General features: G+C 34.0%; 1 protein-coding gene and 1 long non-coding RNA gene across 2 annotated transcripts; one reads left to right on the forward strand and one right to left on the reverse strand.

The window, feature by feature from the left end:
* Positions 1 to 413: 413 nt before the first annotated feature.
* LOC144843018 (uncharacterized) lies at positions 414 to 4,112 on the reverse strand. Its single transcript, XR_013612215.1, has 3 exons — positions 3,813 to 4,112; positions 1,167 to 1,285; positions 414 to 772 (listed from the first exon to the last, which is right to left on the reverse strand). It is a non-coding gene; the product is annotated as an uncharacterized LOC144843018 (long non-coding RNA).
* A 1,322-nt stretch (positions 4,113 to 5,434) lies between these two features.
* LOC144842886 (vacuolar protein-sorting-associated protein 36-like) lies at positions 5,435 to 12,103 on the forward strand. The gene is made up of 12 exons (XM_078699471.1): positions 5,435 to 5,590; positions 6,226 to 6,294; positions 6,512 to 6,582; positions 6,953 to 7,067; positions 7,156 to 7,230; positions 7,604 to 7,720; positions 8,499 to 8,576; positions 8,689 to 8,889; positions 9,465 to 9,529; positions 9,864 to 9,948; positions 11,064 to 11,140; positions 11,436 to 12,103. Exons 1-12 carry the CDS (start codon positions 5,495 to 5,497, stop codon positions 11,527 to 11,529), a joined length of 1,143 nt encoding a protein of 380 aa, XP_078555597.1. The 5' UTR covers positions 5,435 to 5,494; the 3' UTR covers positions 11,530 to 12,103.
* The last annotated feature ends 3,683 nt before the right edge of the window (positions 12,104 to 15,786 follow it).

The raw sequence follows: 15,786 nt of genomic DNA on the forward strand, positions 1-15,786 counted from the left end.
TATTGAAATTGACGCGTTACAGCTATGATAAACGAAAATGCGTTTACTTTGAAAATCTTTAACTAGTCATATAAGCTGGAATCACTTTCCCAGTGCGTTGACTATCAACCAACACGCGTTTAGCCCTACTTTGATGTGGAACTGTCATAGCGTTAAGCCTTCTTTCACTGCGTAGTCTAAAGCTCTGTCTACACTATCAATCTTTGTGACAAAAAAATGTCATGTGCCAATATATGGTGGTGATATGCTCAAATATGGTAGTGATATGACATCATCATGTCCATACATGAGTAGGCCTACATCACATTATGTTCCATGCTAGCAACGCGAACGCTGTTTGGTTTACTTTCGTACTATCGTCTGCGCAATCATGGTGGAAACGCGAGAAGAATACAATACACCGAACACCATGCTTATAACAATACCTTTTAATTTTATAGCGTCAATGCCATTGCTAAATATCGAACGAGAGCCTCACGTCTTTTATTGTAAATTCTTAATTACATGATTTTAAGACTTATTACGATTCACAATAAGCTAATATAATCTATGTTAGTTTCCTATTATTATCATCAGTATCGATTCATATAGTGTACTAATGAGATCGAAAATTAATATCCGTTTTCCTATTAAATGTACATGTACATTCCACCTGCTACATGTAAGATAGTATGGCACGCTGAAGATGTCTTTAGTTTTTGAATGCTTTTGTAACACAATCTTTTGATGGAGTCATGGAAAGGCGGAACTCTGGCATATCGACTTGAGCGCTCTGGAAATAAATAAAATCAAGAGAATATTGCACATTAATATTATGCATAACGATCCGAATAGTATTATTGCTATATTCTATTAGAATTGATATTCATTAGAGTTGGTGAGCGTCATGGCAAAACACGCAGGCATTTTGGAAAAATAGTGCCTAAGTCAAATCCGGAGTGAGCGCTAAATAATTTTGATAGTCTGTCAAAATAATCAAAAAGTAGTTCATATGAAATGTGAAGTGCGCGATCAAAGCGCAAACCTTCGATCCGCGCCTGCATATTGAGAGATTGCTTGAAAAAATAAGTGACTATTTGCAAATTGCCTTTGATTTCAAATTGTATATATTTTAATTTCCATACATTATCACATATCACAAATATTTAAAGAATTAATATACTTGCCAAGAATAACGATCCAAGAAATATTACAGTTGAGGCTAATAGAATCACGTTGCCGTCTGTTTTTGGAAGTTCCTGATTGCAGAGTGCCATACCACGTGACACACGAGTCACATGACGTGCTTTAAAAAAAAAAGGAATGTCAACATTTTCGTTAAATAGATGTATTGTCCCCCAAAAACATGAAAAATGAAGAATAATTAAATCAGACTTCGAATAGGTTATTTATAACGATAAAAAAAATGTAAGATGTAAAGTTATTGTACTGTATCAGCCTTTAGGATTGTTTTCAGTTTGGTATTTAACTGCTGTCTGAAAATTATTTATTATGGTTCAATTTTGAAATAATTTGTATCCTGGAGTTGCCCTTTAAGGTGTGTGTTTATGAGATTTTCACTTTGTGTAAAGCTCTGTCTGCACAATCAAAATTTTATGACAATAAAAATGTGATGTGCCCATATATGGACATGATGATGTCATATCACTACCATATTTGGGTATATCACTACCATATTTGGGCATATCACACTTTTCATATCACTACCATATTTGGGTATATCACTACCATATTTGGGCATATCACACTTTTGTTGTAAAACTTGTTTAATAGTGTAGACAGAGCTTAAGAAGCACAATGAACAGGCAACGTACGATAGTACAAAACGTTGCTGTTAATCTCTGTGTTAATTAATTGATTGATTAAGTGTAGAACAAGTGCTTACGATCCGAATTCAATTAATTTATCCTGCTTTATTACATCTTACTATTCTGGATCCCACGCGATTGAATAATGAACAAAAGATGCAAACCGTAGCCTAATTGTAATTTTATTTACGAAAACAAGTTCATCACAAATAACAGTTTTTCATTATAAAAATATTGGCTTAACAATAACATCAATTATTAATGGAAAACGAACGCCGTCGATATAATTATGGTTTGTAAACGCGCGAACATTTTAGGTCGCGAATATAAAAGGACACATACATTTTGTTGAAATAAATAATATTAACGTTAATGGAGCAATATCCGTATCTATAACACAGCGTTCGCGTTTCTAGACTACGATAACGCGAGGTACATAGCCGGCCAAAGCAACGCTGTCCAAATCATGTTTGGTTTATAATGGTTCTTCGATAATGTAGGCAGCTGTGTGCCTACTACTAGATCCTATCCCCTCCTCTGCTGTGCCTGGATAAACATGGGTTTTTTCGGTAATGTAGGCTGGTGTGCATATCTAGATCCCGTCACCTTTGCTGTGCTTGGATAAACATGGGTTTTTTCGATAATGTAGGCTGGTGTGCATATCTAGATCCCATCACATTTGCTGTGCCTGGATAAACATGGGTTTTCGATAATGTAGGCCTGTTTATATAATCTAGGCCTATACCCAGTATCCCATTCCTTTGGCACATACCGAAGGGGACACTTTCCCGTGAAACAATCCGAACGAAGAATATTTGTATATAGGCCTGCACAATAATGTTAGAGAGCACTTTGTTTGGCCCGAATTCACAATAGCGTTCTACTTTTAGCAAGGAGTGTGTTGGTAGTGGTCCAATGTATACGTGTTCAATACACCAGTCACATTACACATCGTTTAAAAAATAATTGTCTATTTAACGAATTTTATTGCTCAAATCTTAGAATTGTGACGTCTCATTGCGATGTTTTTTTAAAAAGTCGTTTATAGCCAGCCATGACATTTATCGTCCCAGCATTTCTTGGCAAACAGTTGCAATTGTTTTCATAGTAAACATTTATGTTTTTATAAGAAGAAATGTCGTGCAATACATTTTACGAGCACTTAGGCAATTGGCAAATTTTGCACATTAAAACCACAAGAGTGAAAGTATGTGTGAGTTAATCATTACATGAGACATTGGTGTTATTTTTCAATCTATGTAAGACTAAATGTTAATATCGAATTTTAGATATCAATCGATTTATACATATACAATGTTTTCAATTCAATTCAATTTATTTCAAAAATATAATAACATACATGATAATAAATACAATGAAGTAATCATGTGGGTAAGGGTCATATAAGTCAGAAAGACTTTTATCAGAGATACAAAAAAAAAACAAACAAAAATCAATTCAATCTAATAAAGATTGAATTTTTAATCTAATCGGCGAAAATATGACCTTCTAGTACCTTTGACGTACTGTACTGGATAGATCTAAAATACAGACTAAAGTTTGTCTACACTATCAAACTAGTTTGACAAGAAAGTGTGATGTGCCCAAATAGGCCTATGGTAGTGATAAGACTTCATCATGTCCATTATGTATAAATATATCAGTTTGTGTAGACAGCAAGTTTTAGGATGCATGCAATTAGATCCTTGCAGAATTAGGGAAAAGGGGCCATGGCGCACCCAGATTTTCCACTTTGGTGTTTAACGCGGGAAAGGCGGGTGTGGCAAAGAGGAGGAAGTGCCATGAACAGCGAACGATCAGACTAACATTATGAACACACAGTTGTATAATATCCCGCCCAAACCAAACAGTCTATTTCCTCCTTGCCCTTATCATGTAGGCCTACGCACAACAACAGCATAGGCTAATATATAAGGAACATTAATTGTTAATTGTTTTACTTATTTGGCTCAAATTGCATAATGAAATAAACACATACAGTACCTGGTCTTAATAGTGTCCTTACGAAATGAAACATTTTCTGCTCTGACGATATTTTTTTAAATGATGTTTAACTAATTGAGTTCTCTTTAGTAATTGCTTGTTGGAAAACACTATATCCAGGTATAGCTGTTTATTCGCTTGTATAACTTACATCCGGGACACCAAATGATGATTTAATACATTAATGTGACAGCCCACTCCTCCAGGCGTGTATTCGTCTGATTAAGAATTTACTGGCTGGAATACATAAAATTCTTTAATGTTGATATTATGCTATACATTCGATATTCAGGAAGTTCGTTGAAAGCAGGCCAATTGACGACCGCCTCTTTAGTTACTAATTAGTAGACTTTGGACGATGTAATGTACTTTATATTGGCCTAACATGTGATTGAAATGAATGTTTTGAAACAGTGACCGGTGGGATTCCTGGTGATAACATGCGCCATCAAGCAGGGGAAAAAACATGTAAATGCTTCAACGGGAATTCCATTGATGCATTTAAAAATGCATATTATGTATATTAAGTTTCATCTTGATTGATGGTTCATTTATATTTAAATAACCATTATCTCTTTGTGTCATGTGGCATTTAGATAGCTATTAATTTATTATACATAGAACATCAAGAGAATGTATACAACTTGAGCTCTCTAGTGACTATCAAACTTTATGTGACAACAAATGTGATGTGCCCATATATGGATACGATGATGTTATATCACTATCATTTGAGCATATCACTATAATATTTGAGCATATCACTACCGTATTTGAGCACATCACACATTTTTTGGTCAAAATAATTTGTAGACAGAGTTATACAGTTATCTTGGTAATAAAAATTCGAGATGATGTTGTCCAAAGTATACGTATAGTGTATTATTTGATGAGGAAATTTGTCCTGGCAGGTGGGTTTCCAATCTCGGCGGAAAAAATAAAAAGACTATTAGTCTATCATAACAATTATTTTGTGTAAAGTTCGAATAAATAATAAACGAGTACGTGATGTTAAATGTCACTCTGTTTAAATAATACTGTTCAAAGGTCTAATTACAATACCCGGATGGTATGAATACATCATGATAACATAACACGCGGAAACCACCATTATTATGAATATTAATAGTCGGTCTGGTAGTAATCCAGGAGTTCTAGGTTTTGAGGTAGAAATAGATAAATTTGTCAGGATAGTTCCCAAAAGTTGTGTGGAACAACATACTAAAAGTCCCTGGGTTTCACACAACATTTAGGAACTATCCTGAAAATCCAGCTTTAGCATATTTATTTCTACCTTTGGCCCTTTTTTGTCTAATGGGCCTACTCCTAGACTACATTGGCTTACTATGAAATCTCGAGGTTCAACTTTATCTCCTTTTCCATGACTCTAGGACGCACTAGGCTTATACTGTAACTTGTCATTTTGTTGTGGTCACAATGCAAATTCATTAATTCGGGTTTTTTTTTCATTTTACTTAAAATTATATTATTGACACTAGCTGTTAATGTTTTTGGTATTAAGATCGTTTAAACACGATTTGACGCATTGTTACTAAAGCAAACGGATACGCGACGCGTTTTGATGTAATTTAGAGAGGGCGCACTTGATTTGAGGGTAAAAATTGAGGTAAACACTGAAACAGGATTTTTTTTTCTCTGAAAACATGGTTTAAGAACTAAAAATGGATCGATTCCAGTGGTCAAATGGTGCATTGGTACAAGGGGAAATTGTTGTGACCCAGCAATCAGGAGTAAAGATCTATGATGGATCTGAAAAGGTAGGTTAAAGCAGACTAACAATCACAGTCTAGTTAGGCTATGCCTACCCACCATCATGACCACCACAAAGTTCTAGTAGTAGTAGTGTAAGAGACTTTGCTAGCGGTCATGATAATCTTCGTCCGACAGGGCCCGGTATGCCCGGTAGGGCCCAGTATTGCCAAGTAGGGGCCCGGTAATTAAATGGTATCGCCTGCTAAGGTTTTATGATATAAAATAATGTCAAGCACATGTTATTAAGATGCGTTTGTTGTAAATTTAACTTATATATATTTTGCTTTCCAGAAACAAGTTAAAATCAGTTGAAATATTAAAATGAAAAAAAATATATAAACTTTCACAAGGCGTCAACAAAACATCATTTATTAGTAATTACAGAGGGCGGTCTTCAGTTTTGGAACAAAACATAATCAGTTTTTATATTAAAAATGTATAAAACGTAAAATTAAATTAATTAAATATCACAATAACATTAAATATTATGTTAGCATGTACTTGATAATATTTTATATCATAAAACCCTACCGGGTGATAACGGGCGATACTGGGCAAAGATTAGCATGACCGGGCGATACTGGGCAAAGATTAGCATGACCCTTCAGTATTTTAATAATTGTTTTTAAATTGTTTTTAGACACAGTTTGAGAAAGGTTTGTTGGTTCTAACAAGTCATCATTTGTTATGGAGGGATGCAGTTCAAAAGGTATAGTTTTTTTTTTATGAAACTTATAATGCATTAATAATAATAGGCCTACTATAAATTAGTCAACATCATCAAATTAAGAAAAAAACCCATATTTTTTACCACACAATATTTATAATGATCCAATAAATCAAACGTTGAATCATGACTTCCCTCCCTCATTATTTGGAGTATATGTATTTACTAATTACATTTTGGGGTTTTTTTCCCAATGCAGTCAAGTGCTATAGCTCTCCCATTAGAAGGTATTTTGTATGCAGAGGAGGTTTCAGAAGGCAGAGGAAAAAGGTACAGTAATATAATACACAAATCTATTCTATTAAATTTTCTATTAATTATTTCCCAGACCAACTTTCACGATAAACGTGGGAGTCTCCCGATATTCTATGTCCTCTACTGGATTAGTCTTGCACTCTTGAAATACCCATGTTTACTTTAGTATTATGCTCTGTCTACACTATCAAACTTTATGTGACAAAATGATGTCATATCACTACCATATTTGGGTATATCACTACCATATTTGGTATGCCAATATCTAAATTTGTTAATAGAGCTTTCTATGGTTTCATATACAGTATTTTTCTATTTTATGTTTTATCACCCTCTATAATTTGGATATGTTTTCATCAATGCTCTTCTTCTTCATTTTCTTTAGTCAAAAGATAGTTCTTCATTTATTGCCAGCCAAACCTGGTAAGCCTGCAGGTCCTACAATGAGCAGCGTACATTCCTACATCAGGCTGAGTTTTAAAGAAGCTGGAGAAACTGAGGTAGGCTAATAATAAAAAACTTAAAACGCAGTTAAGCATTACTTCTTATTTTTTTATTTTTTCATTACTTACTCAATTTTTCATTTAGTTTTTCAGGTGTTTAAGTGAAGAACTGCAACGCAAACGGTGGGAACGTCCTGCCCCTTCAGCCGTTAAAGACAAAGTTAGTTTATATTACATGAAATACAGAAATTAAATGCATATACAGTCGACTCTCCCAATACTGGACTCTCTGAAAACCGGAAACTCTCCCAAAACCAGACTTTTTTTTAGGTACAAAAGGTCCCAAATTCATTTGTATTATTAAAACACACTCTGAATACCAGACTTTCAAATATTAGGTCAGCCCAAAGGTGTCCGGTATTGGGAGAGTTGGCTGTACTATTATAGTAAAAATTCCAGTCTTTGATGTGTATTTTAAGTTCACAGACTTTAAGTAGGAATAATTTTGGGGAGAATATTGAAATTGTTGAGTTACTAAAAACAAACATCACTGTTGGTTTGTTTATACTGTTGTCCCATTTTATTATCCACAGCCAAAAGAAATTCGAGCAGGAATTGTCGGAATTGAACGTCGAATAGAGGAGAAGCGTAAAGAAACAGACACAACGATTTCAAAAGCTTTTGAAGATTTAAACAAACTAATGGATAAGGTAAGTCACACTGTTTGTCTGTCTGATCGCTGTTCATGGATACATAGCTGTAAGAAATTAGTTATCAATGACATATTTTGGTAATGTTATGAGGTTTGTTTCTTCGTGCTACGGTAGTTAAGATTTAAGCTCTGCAACTACCATTGTTATTTTGTACCTCATTATTAGCCCACATTAGCTTTAAAAAATGAATAAAAAATCATGGTTCTAATGTCAACAAGAGGGCTCTTTAAGGGTGCATACTGTTCTTTCGCCTATGTTATAATTCCCCTACATAAGATTCCCCCTGGTATTTTTTATATATTTTTTTATATTTTTTGAACTTGAGTGAGTTGGTGTAATGATTTATATACAGCCTTTCACAGTTGAGATTCCAAGTTTAATTCAACCTCATAACCTCTCGCCATTATGGCAGAGGTAATAACTTATTTTATCTTCAAAAACCACACAAAACATTTTTATGTTTCAATGTCATACTTAATCTTGATTTCAGGTGGAATAACCCATTTGTTAAATTAAACATTAAATAATTTTATGGAACTTTGGTTTTTCTTTGTTGTTTGTTAACATGAATTAAACTAATGAATACATGCCCCAGGGTAACCCCAGAGACGGTACAGTAAAATACAATGGATTACAAATTATTAATTATTCAACAGCTTAAACATTTAATGTGAGTCATAGCTTTCTAATTAAAAACTATAGCAGATTTCCAAATAACCTTAATGAACAAACGAAATTAAATAAGAATAATATTTATTCAATTGTGTTTTCACAGGCAAAGGAAATGGTGAACTTATCCAAGACAATAACAAACAAAATAAAAGAACGGCAAGGTAGCATTACAGAGAATGAGGTACAAATTTAACAAATATTTATGTAATATTTTCAGTACATTGTATTCCTAAAAACTTTAGCCATATTTTATTGGGGTTTTGATTTAAATTCTTTTTCTGTATCTTATACAGACAGTGCAATTCAAGTCATATCTCTTGAGTCTGGGCATTGACAATCCTGTCACAAGAGAGACTCATGGATCAGGATCCAACTATCACAAAGAACTTGCAAAACAACTTGCAGAATTTCTCCAGAACCAGATAGAAGAGAACGGAGGCATGATGGCATTGACCGACGCGTATTGCAGAATCAACAGGGCAAGGGGTATGGAGGTAAGAGTGACAATCCATTATATGCACATAACTCGGTATATATTAAAGATTATGCATGGCTGCAGTGAGTCTGTTTTTTTTAATGTTGTCATTTATTTATATAGCGCTTTTAATAATCAACAGAATGATGTTGTTTATGAATAAGTTCATGTTTATGGGTAAGTTCATGTTTGTGAATAAGTTCATGTTTATGGATAAGTTCATGTTTGTGGATAAGTTCATGTTTGTGAATAAGTTTATGTTTGTGAGTAAGTTCAAGTTATGAATAAGTCCATGTTTGTGAATAACTTCATGTTTGTGGATAAGCTCATGTTTGTTAATAAGTTCATGTTTGAGAATTAGTTCAGGTTTGTGATTAAGCTCATGTTTATGAATAGCTAATGTTTATGAATAAATTAATGTTTGTGAATTAGTCCATGTTTGTGAATACATCATGTTTGTGAATAAGTTCATGTTTGTGAATAAGTTCAGTTTATGAATAAGAACATGTTATGTATAAACAAATATTTCCTTAAGGGTCTTTAGGAATAAAATGTGATTAAAATAAATTACAAAGAACTTTATTTTGATTATAGTTGCTGTCTCCTGATGATCTAGTAGATGCATGTAAACAGTTTGAGAATCTTAAGTGCCCATTAAGGTAAGATAAGACAAATGGTCGCCTAAATAAAAGCATAGCTTGTATTGAATAGGCTCCTCAAAACAAAAATATAAAAAAATAAAAAATATTACAAAATTAGGAACTCCAGAAACAATAACACTTCATATATAATGATGATTTTCTTTCCTAAATATGTTAATATGGTAACTGGATAACTAATACGTTGTACTGAATGATACTGTGTATGGGAGAGTTAAGTTGATAAAATAGTATGATCGATTCATCTTGGATTGAAGCAGAGGAGGAGAGACATTGCACACACAAACAAATCTTTGGTTGATTTCAGATATATTTGATCATTTTATTTTGACAGATTGCGTTCGTTTACAAGTGGTGTAATGGTTATTGAACTGATATCAAAAGGAGAAGAACAGGTTATGCACGAATTAGAAGAATTGGTAAGACGCCAGTTTACGAAGGCGTATACAGTAGAACATCTATTAAGGGGACACTTTTGGGACCCAAAAATATGCCCCCTTAATATGGGTGTCAACTGAATAAGGGTGTCCGAAAAGAGGGTTATACTGTATGTATATAATGTTTTCTAGTATTTATTTATTATTATGTTTATCTTTGTAAACCACATGTTCATGATAACCACCATAGTTGTGGTTTAACACAATTATTATAACAAATAAGCTGTGTTTACACGGTTAGTCGTTTCTCTATCACAACAGTTAAATTGTGATCTATTGAGTTGTAGTTTAGCTTAGTCTTTGTTCAAACACAAAAAAAATCCACCAGTTAAACATTAAGTATACCCCTGTTGGGAAGTGCTTATCTAGTGTTACATTCTATGTTCATTTATTCATGGTCAAACACAGTGAAATATGTACATGGTTTGAAATTATTTTTGTTTATTCAAAGTTAAAAATTCACATAAAAATATAAAAATGAGTTAAAAAGGTAAACATTTGGTAACACCAACACATCATTTAAAATACAGATAATATACATCGTTTAAAATACAAAATACAAGCAAGATTGGTGTGTGAAAAGGGGTTCTAAAACCTATCTGAGTTAAAGTTACATCGCATGTATCTCTGAAACTCCTAATAATAATAATAATAATAATAGCATTCATATAGTGCCAATTCCAAAAAGATGATCAAATGCACATTCTGTCCAGAAATTTTCTAAATAAAAGAGTTTTTAAATCAGAGTCATATTAGAAAAGGTACATTAGACTTATATCAGGTTAACAAGGTACAGCTCTGTCTACACTATCAAACTTTTTGTGACCAAAAAATGTGATGTGCACATATATGAACATGATGATTCATATTTGGGTATATCACTACCATATTTGGGTATATCACTAGCATATATGGACACATCACACTTTTTTGTCACACTAGTTTGATAGTGAATACAGAGGGAGAGATTTAAGAGAGTTAACTGATCACACAACTGAAATCAACTGCATGTATAGCACACTGTTAACTCTACTGTGTATGATTATATTATAGCTAGCCTAAATAATTGTAGTGGTTGTCTTATCTTTTTTTTGTAGCTTGAGAATCAAGGGTCTCTGTCTGCAAATGAATTATCAAAACTTATAGGAATATCAATATCACTAGCTAAATCCAGGTGAGATATGAATGCATCAATGGATAATAAAAGTAGGTGCCGGGGTGTGGGTTTGAGTGGATTGGGCTGGAGATGGGAGAGGGGAGGGTGGGGGATGTAAGGGAGTGCAGGAGGTGTTCATTTAATCACATTTAGTTTGAAAATAAATTACAAAGGATTTTTTAAAATTTTAGATTGGTTACCATGAGTGTGTAGGTTTGGAATATTTATTCCAGAAAGTCTGTAAATAAAATGGCCTGCTCATAATATATTTTTATTTTTACTTTTTTGTGATATTTAACTGTTTTTTCTCTAGGTTGTTGGCTGCTGAAGATTCAAGTAAAGCCTGTCGTGATGAGACCGTGGAAGGCCTAAGATTTTACCCTAATAAATTTATAACTGCAAGTTGAATGCACTATCACGAACTTATACTACTTTCACACTAACAGAATATCTAACAAATGTTGTCATCTAATATATTTTATCACTTTCAAACATTAACAAGTACTTATGACCTATATTTAATATGAAAAGATTGGAATTTAACAGTTGATATACGTATATCACGGCAAAAGTGCAACATTAGGCTTAGAGCAGCAACCCCGGAACTGCAACAGCGCATGCTCTTGTTCCTATGCATGGCTTAATGTCCCATCTGAAGGATGAGACATTGTGAGTAAAGTACAAAGTGGCTGCTTCTTGCCACCAAGACGATGCTGGTATTAACTCTGAACTCTCTCTGTCTACACTATCAAACTTTATGTGACAATAAATGTAATGTGCCCATATATGGACATGATGACGTCATATCATGATGCTAAATACAGCGTCGAGATAATCATGAACATGTTTACGAAATCGTAAAAATAAATTTGAAAAAAATAAATTAAAATCATAAAAGTATAATAATATATATATAAACTATAAATTAATGTTCGTGTTATTTATCCCACTGTTGTATAAAATTACAAGATCTTCTATGAGTTCATTTTAGATAATAAAAATGTTTGATATTTGTAGAATGATGGATACAATTTTACAAATAGTAAACAGCTAAAATATAGGGTTGTAGAAAGATTTTTTATAATTAAGGCAAGTTGCAATTATTTTACGTACTGTACGACGTTACGTGACCACACGAGTTAACGTGGTGTAACGTAATATTATATTGCGTTACTTGACATCACTCGGCTTTACGTGAAATCACGCGGCGTTACTTGACGTCACGCGGCTTTACGTGACATCACGCCGCATTACTTGACGTCACGCGGCTTTACGTGGCATCACGCGGCGTTACTTAACGTCACGCGGCTTTACGTGACATCACGCCGCGTTACTTGACGTCACGCGGCTTTACGTGACATCACGCGGCGTTACTTGACATCACGCGGTGTTACTTGACATCACGCGGCGTTACTTGACATTACGCGGGTTTACTTGACGTCACGCGGCGTTACTTGACATCACGCGGCGTTACTTGACATCGCGCGGCGTTACTTGACATCACGCGGCGTTACTTAACATCACCACGTGGCGTTACGTGACCGTCCGTACGTATGCCTACTGATAGTGAATTGTAGTTCCTATTCCAATCTAGCGAGCCCCACCTGTGTATTATTCCTTTCCCCTTCACTACCGTAACCCTATCTGTGTTATGTTATGTTATGTCATCATCACAGGCCGCGTTATTAATATTACTATACCGGAAACAATTCTGTATCAAACGAGATTTTTTTTTAACATTTGAAATTACAAATGCGTCACCTCAATAATGGACAAGTAAGAATTGCAGCGGATATTTAAAAAATCAATTATCGGTTTGGCGTCGGATGAAAACTAAAAAAAATACCGTTCAACACATATCGTCTTGCAGTATAAATATTGTAATATTAAATTCGCTTGTTCTATTATACTAATCAAGTTGTCCGTTAATTTCTAAATAATAGAGCCTGAAATAGAACCCGTATGAAGAGCTATAATTAGGTTTAATATGCACTCTGATGATCGGTAGGCCTATAGACTGACCTCTTTAATATTTACCAGTAAAGTTGAGCCCACGTTCAATAATCGTAACGGACAATAGAATAGGTATCATGTTTCCATTTATTAAAAAATAGATAGCGATTCGTGTTACGGTGGTCATTTATGATGTTGACAGTTCATACAATTGCTCTGGTAACCTGTATCCAGATTGGATGACGTCACTGCCCTAGATACATCTCACGGTTACGGAAGCCCAATGTGGCCTGTGGAGTTCCGATGTGCATCTTGGAAGCGTCAGATCTTAGATGTTCATTTTAAGCTTCTGTACACCCTTGTATAAATATATTTATACGCGAAGAATCTACGACAGCATTTAACCTGTCCGTTTGGGATTAACAGGTTGATACAGTTGGTGTTAAGCCAGAAACTAATATTGTGCAAGTTATTATTCAAGGTAAGTTATTGCAATTATTCTGTCCGCTTACAATTGTTGTATTTTCATATTTTTAACTATGGACGACGTACGTTTCCGAAATAAAAGTAAAATTAATGATAGGAACAATACCAGGTTTCCGCTGATAAATAAAATATAAATAAATATTAAAAATCTATATGTTAACAGTTAGTTTAAAAATCTGTTTCAGTATCCAAAAATAAAAAGTAAGACAATTGTGATCTATATTTAAGTTGTAAACGGTCAATTTTAAATTTAGAGTACAAAATCTGAAAAATTTAACAAGTTGGCACAAACAAATAAAATATCCGTTTAAAAAAAATATGTATTGAGATTTTGAATATTATTTCTGAATTTATGTTATGGTGAGGTTATTTTTTATTTCATCTTGTATATCATGGTATTGAAAAAAACTATATTTATAGAAAAAATATACATCTTAAACATTAAAGATGTCTTGTCCCAAAAACATGAAAAATGAAGATTAATTAAATCAGAATTTGAATAGTTTATTGTGTAATTTTAATAAAGTTAATCACTTCCGTAGAAAAAAATACATGAAAAAATACTACTGGCTGTTTTGCATGGAATCAAACAAAAATAGTGGTTGACATTGCATGTTTTAGTTATGTCTTAAGCGTGGTTCCCACTAGCGACGCAACGTATCGAAATCTACGCAATGTAAGCAAATGCCCTTCCAATCATTGTGTTTGCCCCCGCCTGCGTGAAATCAAACCTGGTTCCCACTTGCGATTACGCAATACGGCACGTTGCGTCGATACGTCATTGCGTTGCGTTACGTTGCGTCCTAGTGGGAACCACGCTTTTGCGTCGATACGTCGCTGCGTTACGTTGCGTTGCGTTCTAGTGGAAACCACGCTTAAAGTGTTAGAGTGTCACACTTATCAAACTTTATGTGACAACAAAATATGATGTGCCTATATACGGACATGATGGTGTCATATCACTACTATATTTAAGCATACCACTACCATATTTAGGCACATCACACTTTTTTGGTCAACTAGTTTGATAGTGTAGACAGAGCTTTAGTTTACAATTTTAGCAGTATTCCAATCTTTGGCTAGGTAATTGGAAGTTTGTCGATAAATCCTGTCCTCGAGTAAGTTCGGTTTGTTGACGTTATTCATAGTAGTTTTGTGATTCAATTGAATAGCAAACATACTTCGGTACTAACTACAATGAGGCTCATCAATACTGTGTTTAATTTAAAGAATATTAGATTTTGATTTGCAGAAAATATTGATTATTGGAAAATAATGAATCATTCTTGAATAAAGGATCATTCGTTGATTACTAAACTGTTCCAGTCAATAATATCAATCACGTACAATTTGATGAAATTTGTAATAATAATTAATAACATAATTGCTGAAAGTGTCAAGCATGGTTCCCACTAAGACACAACGCAGTGACGTAAGCGCACCGCGAGTAATTTGACCAATCACGACGCGATCCGAACTGTCGCGCGCATGTGATTGGAAAACTAACTGTGCTACGTCATTGCGTAGTGGGAAACCAAATAGGAGCCAAAGATCAGAGGGAAGAAGATTACGGTACGGTCACTCGCGCATTTTCTGACCTGATCAAATATTGGCCAAACATTATTTTAACAACGCATGATTGAATATGATTATAATTTGACGGTGTCAAATTACGTAACGTAGAAATAAAATAAGTAAACAAATACACTAGAAGTACACGTACAATTCTTAACATGTCATAAAAACGTACAGTATGTAAGCAGGGGCCTTGTTGAGTCGTGAAATGTGCAAAGAAGTAACGTAGAAAAGTGTAGAATTCGTTCATAATGTACATTCCATTCCTTTCCATATAACAATTTAAATTGAAACTTAGCAAAAGTATAATTTATATCATGCGCTAACTTTCTGTGGAAAAAAAACGGCATGTTTTACATAAAGTTACGCGCGCACAGTACATATAACGTCAAAACTGATCATTTTTACATTAATGGACTGTGGATTTTTACAGATTTGCACAGTACATTTGAGGGTGCCATGTTTGCACAAATGTGGTTGTTGTTTGCACATTTGAGGGCAAAATGTTTGCACAATGTGACGTTGCACATTTCACGGCTCAACAGATATTCCCATAATTCACTTCCGCCGAAACATTATTGCGTAACAACATCATCAACTTGACTAAAACATTCGATTCAAAAGTGCGTGCGCATGTCGTTTGTCGATAT

This window comes from Antedon bifida, chromosome 5, assembly GCF_963402885.1.
Source record: "Antedon bifida chromosome 5, ecAntBifi1.1, whole genome shotgun sequence".
Lineage (NCBI taxonomy): Eukaryota > Metazoa > Echinodermata > Crinoidea > Comatulida > Antedonidae > Antedon > Antedon bifida.

Coding starts and splice junctions, on each gene's coding strand:
- LOC144842886 (XM_078699471.1), top strand. CDS start 5,495: ATGGATCGATTCCAGTGGTCAAATGGTGCATTGGTACAAGGGGAAATT. Junction 5,591..6,225: donor TCTATGATGGATCTGAAAAG/GTAGGTTAAAGC, acceptor AATTGTTTTTAG/ACACAGTTTGAGAAAGGTTT. Junction 6,295..6,511: donor GGAGGGATGCAGTTCAAAAG/GTATAGTTTTTT, acceptor TTCCCAATGCAG/TCAAGTGCTATAGCTCTCCC.